General features: G+C 48.0%; 1 protein-coding gene across 1 annotated transcript in view; it reads left to right on the top strand.

The window, feature by feature from the left end:
* Positions 1-1,921: 1,921 nt before the first annotated feature.
* Positions 1,922-9,279, top strand: part of PARVB (parvin beta) — a 40,273-nt gene continuing 32,915 nt past the window's right edge. Inside the window, exon 1 of the mRNA XM_079978378.1 lies at positions 1,922-2,080. Within this exon, the coding sequence (XP_079834504.1) occupies positions 1,963-2,080 (118 nt within the window). The 5' untranslated portion in view covers positions 1,922-1,962. The remainder of the gene's footprint in view (positions 2,081-9,279) is intronic.

Genomic DNA, 9,279 nt, shown 5'->3' with positions numbered 1-9,279 from the left:
ATGAGACTCATTTTCCTAGCAATAAGACTCTGGCGATATCCCAGTCACTTACTTGTGATAAGAAATTTGGATAGCTACATTTGTTGCATTCTGACGGATGAGCTAGAAAGCCCTCAGAACTGAGAAGATATTTTCCTTGTTCTGTTCAAATTATCTACAGCTTTGGCAAAGGCAAGAAATGCTATGTTGATAAGCATGCAGCTTCATGATCGTAGAGTTGGTAGGAATCCTAAGGGTCATCTCTACCATGACTGATGGCCATCCAACCTCTGCTTAAAAACCTCCAAGGAATCACACACACATATAATGTGTGTCACTGCTACATATTGTGAAATGACATTTTGCATGGGTCATACCATTACCAAAAGGTGTGGGAAAAGGGTGATGGGAAGATTTGTAGAGGCCTCACTAGGTGGTCTTCCGATACCCCCCCCCCATAAGTGACTAGACAACCTTAGAAGACATCTGAAGGCAGCCCTGAATAGAGAAGTTTTTAAATGTTTTATTACGTTTCTATATTTGTTGGAAGCTGCCCAGAGTGCCTGGGGCATCCCTGTCCGATTGGGGGGTGTGTGTGTGTGACAACAACAACAACAGGATGTCTCTATTTTCATCGGCGAAATCCTGCTTAATAGTTTTGCCACTGCGGAAGAAGATAAACGTGTGCGCGCAAGAGAAGTCCAGCATTCCTTTTGTGGGGCTCAGTCTCTGAACTCGTCCCCTTCCCCCTTCTCACGGCAGATGGGCACTCGGCACATGCCCAGAAGAACCACCGGCCTGGGTTCAGCTTTCTTTTCCTTTTTAAACAAAAAATTCCTTCCAGTAGCACCTTAAAGACCAACTAAGTTAGTTCTTGGTATGAGCTTTCGTGTGCATGCACACTTCTTCAGATACACTGAAACAGAAGTCACCAGACCCTTCTATATAGTGAGAAGGTGGGGAGGGGTATTACTCAGAAGGGTGGTGGGATTGGGTGATTGGCAGATAGCTGTGATGAGCCTGTTGACGACTCTTAACGACTGCAATAGGTCTTACAGGAAAAAGCAAGGGGTGAGAAGGTGAAAAATGGCTTTGTCATGTATAATGAGATAAGAATCCAATGTCTTTGTTCAGACTAGGTCTCTCCATGGTTTTAAGTTTGGTAATAAGTTGCAATTCAGCAGCTTCTCTTTCCAGTCTATTTCTGAAATTCCTTTGTAATAGAACAGTTACTTTGAGATCTTGTATAGAATGTCCTGGGAGATTGAAGTGTTCTCCTACTGGTTTCTCTGTCTTGTGGTTCCTGATGTCGGATTTATGTCCGTTTATTCTTTGTCCAATATAGAGAGCTGAAGGACACTGTTGGCATTTGATGGCATACACAATGTTAGACGATGAGCAATTAAATAGTCCCGAGATGGTATGTGTGAAGTTGTTGGGGCCAGTAATGGTGTTGTCCGGGTGTATGTGGCAGCAAAGTTGGCATCTGGGTTTATTGCAGGCTCTGGTGCCAGTGTCCGTGTTAAGTCTGGTTGTAGTATTATTGTGGGTTAGGAGTTGTTTAAGATTGGGTGGCTGTCTGTAGGCAATGAAAGGTCTTCCTCCCAGAGCTTGAGAAAGAGAACTGTCATTGTTCAGGAGAGGTTGTAGATCTCTGATGATGTGTTGTACTTTTTAAAGAGAGCGGTGGTGCTCAGAGCCACTCCTCCCCCCCCCCTTACTCTTTGTTTCCCCTGGAAGGAAAGCCTTTGCTCCAGGCTACGGAGCCGAAGGTGCCGGCGAAGGAGAAGCCCCTCCTGCCGCCGGACCCGCCCCTCGGCCTGGCACGCCATCGGCGGGCGCTGCGCTCTCCGGCCCGGCGGGGATGCGCCCTTGCGCCCTTGCGCGCGCGCCCCGCCTCCCGTCCCCTTGCGCTTGGCCGCGCCGGTGTCTCCCGGCTGCCGGCGCCGCTGCTGCGGGCCTCCCTCCGTCCCGGGCGCGCCCATGTCCTCCTCCACGCCGGTGCGCTCGCCCACCCTGCGGCCGCACAGGATGAAGAAGGACGAGTCCTTCCTGGGCAAGCTCGGCGGGACGCTGGCCAGGAAGAAGAAAGCCCGAGAGGGTGAGCGGGGCGCCGGGAGGGCGGGCGGGCGGGCAGGCGGGGGGCCCGGGCCCGGGGCGCCCGGAGGACAAGGAGGAGGAGGAGGAGGAGGACCGGGTGGGGGGACTCGCGGCTGCCCCAGAAGGAAGCCTCTCCTCGAGGAAGCGGGCATAGGATCGCAGCTTCGCGCTGCCTCGCCGCTCGGAATGCGCAGCTCCCAGCCCAGCCCAGCCCAGCCCGCCGCCCTCGCATTATTTCCAGTTGTCTGGAGACTTTCCTCGCGGCGCTGCTGGTTTCTGGTGGAGGTAGCCAGGGACAAGGAAACGGGAAGGGGGCGGAGGAGAAGTTCCCCAGGAGTTCTCTTCTGTCTCCTGTAAGACGAGGGAGGCTTCCGTGGGCTGATGCGCGGGGTAGATTAGTGCCAAATGACTGTGCCAGCTGGCACAACGGGCTCCCCTTGGAGGAGCAGCTCATATCTGTTTGTAAAGCCCTGTATCTCCCTACCTCTCTGCAATTTGGGAATCATGCCTTTCTACCAGCGGCATAGCGTGGGTTGTCAGCACCCGGGGCAGTGGCGTAGCGTGGGGGGTGTAGGGGGGGCCGGCCGGACCAGGCGCAACATCTGGGGGTTAGGGTTAGGGGGCGCAAATCCACGGGTTAGGGGGTGCAAATTACTTGCCTTGCCCCGGGTGCTGACAACCCACGCTACGCCACTGACCCGGGGCAAGGCAAGTAATTTGCGCCCCTAACCCGTGGATTTTAGTAGGGGCAGAGAGCTGCGAGTGCGAGCGCGCCCCCCCCCCAGATGTTGCGCCCGGTGCAGACGGCCCCCCCTGCACCCCCCACGCTACGCCACTGCTTTCTACCACACACAGTTGTTGTAAAGGTGATCAAGAAATGATATTATTGATGATTTGCAAGGAGTGAAACAGGTCCCCACCCTTCTTTGGAGGGCTTCCATGTCTTTGATAGGTGCACTGCAGGCAGAAACGGCAAGGGAAGCTTTTCCTGCTATGGTATCATAGAATCATAGAGTTGGGAGGGACCCCTAGGGTCATCTAGTCCAACCCCCTGCAATGCCGGAATTTCAACAATGGTCACCCATCCAATGAAAAACTTTTTTTTATTGTTGCTGCTAAAGGCACAGATGGAAGCACGTTCGGGGAAAGGAATGTGGCAACTTGGTGCTTCAAATATAGGTCATGATTAGTGTAGAGAGGCAACTTATCAAAGTATGCAAGAGGTTAGCAGACTCGCACACATATAGTGTGATGGCCTAGAATAAAAGGGTGGGGGAGGGTGGAGGGTTCCCACCCTCTCTTTAGAGAGAAGGGAAGCATTGAACAAGCCATTCTTTGAAATCTTTAGATGAATAAATCAGAATCCTTTGACTAATTTCACATTGTAGCCGAGACGTATTTAAATGGATGTATTTCTTAACCACCCAAGAAATTGGAACAAGTGCTCAATAAATAGCAAATATGATTTAACCTCTGCACAGACTTTGTGCAAACAAATGGGGATGGATGCTCAACAAATCGCTTGTCTGAAGGAGCCCTTGCCGGAGGCGGCGCCGGCGTTGCACAACTACAGTTCTCCTCACCATTGGACATACCTGAGGGCCACAGATTTCCTATCCCTGAGCTAAATCACATTGCATCTTACTACCACCTGATGGGGGTTTAAGCACGGGTGGAAAGGTTGCTTGTCAAAAAGATACCCTTAAGCTAAACCCAACTCCACAAAAATTGCTCTACTCTGTCTTGAAATGCACACCATTGCACACCAGAAACTGGATGCTAATTCACCACTGTATAGGCTAGTGGTATTTTCTCTCCAGGGATGTGGGTGGCGCTGTGGGTTAAAGCACAGAGCCTAGGACTTGCCGATCAGAAGGTTGGCGGTTCGAATCCCCGTAACGGGGTGAGCTCCTGTTGCTTGGTCCCTGCTCCTACCAACCTAGCAGTTCGAAAGCACATCAAAGTGCAAGTAGATAAATAGGGACCGCTCCGGCGGGAAGGTAAACGGCATTTCCGTGCAATGCTCTGGTTCGCCAGAAGCGGCTTAGTCATGCTGGCCACATGACCTGAAAGCTGTACGCCGGCTCCCTCGGCCAGTAAATCGAGATGAGCGCCGCAACCCCAGAGTCGGTCACGACTGGACCTAATGGTTAGGGGTCCCTTTACCTTTTTATTTTCTCTCCACCTCCCCAGCTCCAGTTATTTATATGCAACTTTTTTCACAAGTAAATCTGTTCTCAAAGCAGTCCACAGGGGGAAAAGTGGCTTACACCTCCCAGTCCTATTAATGTTTATTTGGAAGTTCAGTGTGAAGAAGTAGGGGGGCATTGGGTGTCTTTTAGGGCACATTCCCCATTCATACTGGGCAATTGTAATGCCAGCAGATCTGATAAGTGTCTTGCAGACAGAAGGTCGCAGGTTCTGGGCTGCATCAATAGGAGTATAGCATCTAGATCAAGGGAAGTAATAGTGCCACTGTATTCTGCTCTGGTCAGACCTCACCTGGAGTACTGTGTCCAGTTCTGGGCACCACAGTTCAAGAAGGACACGGACAAACTGGAACGTGTCCAGAGGAGGGCAACCAAAATGGTCAAAGGCCTGGAAACGATGCCTTATGAAGAACGGCTAAGGGAGCTGGGCATGTTTAGCCTGGAGAAGAGGAGGTTAAGGGGTGATATGATAGCCATGTTCAAATATATAAAAGGATGTCACATAGAGGAGGGAGAAAGGTTGTTTTCTGCTGCTCCAGAGAAGCGGACACGGAGCAATGGATCCAAACTATAAGAAAGAAGATTCCACCTAAACATTAGGAAGAACTTCCTGACAGTAAGAGCTGTTTGACAGTGGAATTTGCTGCCAAGGAGTGTGGTGGAGTCTCCTTCTTTGGAGGTCTTTAAGCAGAGGCTTGACAACCATATGTCAGGAGTGCTCTGATGGTGTTTCCTGCTTGGCAGGGGGTTGGACTCGATGGCCCTTGTGGTCTCTTCCAATTCTATGATTCTATGATTCTATGCTTCAGTCCTTGGTGTACTGGGATAGATTCCTGCCTGAAGCCCTGGAGGACTCCTGTTGGTCAGCGGGTAGAGTAGACCATCCTGAGTTAGAAGGAGCAACTTGCTTTGAGGGAAGCTGCCCAGACTGGCTGAGGCAACCCATTCAGATGGGTAGGGAACAAATTATTAATAAATTTCCAAGTCATAAGTTGAGTTTGTTGTTGTGAAAGTTGCACAGGGTTTAGAAAAATGTTGCAATGAACACAAGAGGACTAAGCTGCAGTCAACTGGCAGGAAATCCAGCAGTCACTTCCTTCAGTTGTGTCTGTTTTGATTTCTGAGCTGATCAAAAATGTTCTTGGCTTTGATGTAAAAGATTGGGGAAGTGTTACCAGCATTCTTTTGAATGGCTATTAAAACAACTCATTTTAAATGAACTTAACAGTGCACCACTTTGGTCCTATTTAAATGTAATGCCTTGTAAGAAAACTCATCTGTTTCCTGGACTTCCTTGCCTACACTTAGTGTTGGCGTGCCAGGGAGTGTGTGCCAGGGGAGCATGGCACCAGCATGTGACCTTTGCAAGTAGAACAGTTGAACTTTAAGCATGGAACCAGTTTCATGGCATGTACCAAAGGCTGCCCCAGATGGCATCTGAATTAGGATATTTATTAACCTGGGAAAAATTCTGCAGATTTTCCAGGGACTTGTTTAGGATGGCACCCTGATGGAGCCTGACCTTAAACATGTTCCCTTGGAAATTAAGTCCCACTGAGTGCAGGAGGACTTACTCCATTGTAAGCATGCTGAGAACTGTAGTTTTCATTGCCTCTTAATTTCAAGAAGATAAACACAAGCGCATAGCTTCCCAATGTGGATCAAAGGAAGTTGCTTCCCTTCCCCCTCCCTTTCCTGCCGGACTTCCTAGCTTGCCACATTTCCTTTCATTATTAACATTTTAAAATGCAAAGGTTTGCAGCTGTTTTCTCTAGATCATCTGTTCCCAAGCTGTAAAATGATGTGCATGGAGCTGGGGCTTAATTTGATCCAGTGCTTGCCAGCAGTGATGGAAAGACCCCGCTCAAGGTTATTGGCCATTAATCTGTTGTTCAGTTTCCCATACAGACCAATGCTGGTGAGTCAGTTTGGCGTTTGTGCCCTTTCTGATGCCCTGGGCATCAGCAAACTTTTTCAGCAGGGTGCCGGTCCACTGTCCCTCAGACCTTGTGGGGGGCTGGACTATATATATTTTTTTTTGGGGGGGGGAGAATGAATTCCTGTGCCCCACACAACCCAGAGATGCATTCTAAATAAAAGCACACATTCTACTCATGTGAAAACACGCTGATTCCTGGACCGTCCGCGGGCCAGATTGAGAAGGTGACTGGGCTGGCCCTGGCCCCTGGGCCTTAGTTTGCCTACCCATGCACCTAGGCTGTAGAAAGGTATCAGCTGAGGGTAGGGTGAGTGATTATATGAACGCAGTGGGCCTCATACACACTTGCAGAGGAATTATTGGTCCTCAGTGGGAAGGCAGCAAATTGACCAGAGCAGTCAACACAAGATTCTTTAATGTTTGTTTCGCATGACCCACTGACTCAGGCTTGCGGGATCTACTTTGTGTTTTATTTGAAAGAACCTTATGATCCAGCAATAAGAGCCAGGTGCGGAAGATAAACAGTCTGGATTAAAGAGCTGGGTGTGTTTCAGCAGCTGCTGAGCAGAGGGCCTTGCTTTGAGTGCCAGGATGGACCTGGGTCCACAGTCCTTCTGCCCACAAATCAGTTCCTTGACTTTTCTTTGTTTCAGCTGATTAATTTCCATTTGGGATTCATTTTCTTGTTGCCATTGTCAAACAATTGTGAGCCAGAAATCTTTGCCTATTTACTGTACGTTAGCCAGAGATCTCCCAGGAGGTCCCAATCTATGGCCTCTCACTCTTGCACTAACTGTTCTCCCATGTATTACTGTGGTGTCCATGCACATGCATTTAAAATTACTGTGCCATGACCATCTTTGGAACCCTTTGTCTTTATAGAAGATCTTCCCTGACCTTTCCTTTCCAGGGAGTCCCAAGGCAGGCAATTCACACTTTAGTCGTCTACCTTAAATATGATCTCTTGCTTGTAGAGTAAAGGTTTGTGTGAAACAGTCTAATTTGAAAGCTGAATGGAACAACAGGTGAATGTTGTGTTGTTTATGTGAAGGTCCTTCTTGGGTTGTAAAAGTTTGCCTTGTAACCGAGCACGCACAGTCCATAATGCTGGATCCTGCTTCCTGTGAATTTATTGCTGCACACAGCAACTGCCAAGTGCGCTGGGTTCTGCTGAGTTTGGCTGTTGTTTTGCCAGGTTTTGCCAGGCTGTGTTACGAGCGCAGCTTTTTGGCTAGAGGAATCTTCTCAGCTGAATTGATGCTGCTTCTTTAATTAGCTGAGAACAAAGTGGACTTCCTTAGTAAGCAGCATTGTGCTTTTTTCTTTTCTTTTGATGGGAGTAGCTTAACCAACGAGGCTGAATTTGGGTTTAGGCTGTTGAAGTTGTTAAGCAGGGAAACACAAGGGATGGCAAAAGCAGAGAGGGGGGTGGCAATGGCAAAAGAGGAGGGTTTGCAAAGGGTGCATGTGAACAAAAGCAACTGCAGGCTTTGTTATGCTTGGATGCTGCTGCTGCGGCAAAATTTCTATCACACCTTTCTTCCAAGGGGACCCCATAGCTTATGTTCTCTTCATTTTATCTTCACAACAGCCTGTGAGATAGGAGAGAGCGATGGAGACAATGCCTGGCCCAATATCACCCATTGGACTTCATGGCTGAGTGGGGAGTTGAGTCCTGGTCCCCCAGGTCCTGGTCCAGCACTAACCACTATACCTGAGATTGAGAACTATGGGTTCAAATGAAAACCAATAACCTCCCTTCCCAGAAACACTTTAAAAAGGCCATAAAAGGCCTGGTTAGAAAGAAACATTTTGCCTGGTGCAGCAGAATCAAGGACCAGGGATGATGGGAGTTGTAGTCCAACAGCTTCTGGATGGCCACAGCTTCCACGTCCCTGATGCAAAGTAATGTTAAAGTAAAAAGTGCTTTTGAACATGCAGAGTCCCTGAGACATTGCCCCCCTCCCACCTGACATGGAACAGCCTGATGTGGCACAGCAGAGGCCACGTTTTACCAGACCTGGTGAGAGATACCTGGCCATGAAGAGATGGCATGTAGAGAGTCTACAAAGGGGGTTGTTTTGATGAGTATTGATGAAGCATGGACAGTATTTAGTTTGAAATACAGCACTGAGGCATCTTCCATTTACAGACTTAGCAAATAGCTTGGGCTTCTAAGCTTTTGCGTAAGCATAGCAGATAGAATGCTAGACTTGGATCAGGAGACCTAGATTCAAATCCTTGATTAGCTATGAAGTGTATATGGTGACCTTGGGCCAGTCTCCAAATTTCTACCATATTTACCTTGGTGGCTGTTGTGAGGATAAATTGGAATAACCTTACAAGGATATTACCCGGGATAATCCCCAACCATTAATGACAAAATTAGCATGGGTAGTTTAAGCTGTATATTGAGAGTTTCTTTCTACTGGACACAAAAATGTGCTTTAAAGTGTGAGTGTGTGTGTATGAGAAAGGAAGCATTTTGTCTCTGGTTTCACTGAGATAATTTTCTCCCTTCTTTATTTTTCTTTTAACCACATGGTGGAAAATTCCGCAGAAGTTCCTTGGCTATAAAACACACACACACACACACACACACACACACACACGTATGTTAAAATTCCACTATACTAAAGTGTGTATATTGTGGGAGAAGGCTAATACAGTAGTTCAAATGCATTTTGAAATTTCATTGTCCTCTATCTTAATGCAACTTTGGGATTGGGATTAGAAAGGTGTGGTTCAAAATTGGGCACGCAATTCGGAGACCTTTGGGTAAACACCTGCCTTTTACAAGTTACAATTTGAAGAGTTAAACTACGAAACCCAAAGCACAGAAAGAGACTTTCCGAAGCTTAGAGAGAAACTTTCAGAAGCTGGCTTGGGCAGAGTCTTTCTGTGGCTTCCCCTGGTTATAGTAGAATAGTGGAGAATTAGTAAATATGCTGCAGAGACTGAACCTGGGAGCTATCCTATGTCACATCGCTAAAAACCCAATTCAGTAGAACTGGAGGAAGCCATTTATGCATGTTTACTCATAATTAAGTC

This window comes from Podarcis cretensis (assembly GCF_951804945.1).
Source record: "Podarcis cretensis genome assembly, chromosome: 5".
Taxonomy (NCBI): domain Eukaryota; kingdom Metazoa; phylum Chordata; class Lepidosauria; order Squamata; family Lacertidae; genus Podarcis; species Podarcis cretensis.
This window is presented reverse-complemented; position numbering and strand designations above follow the sequence as displayed.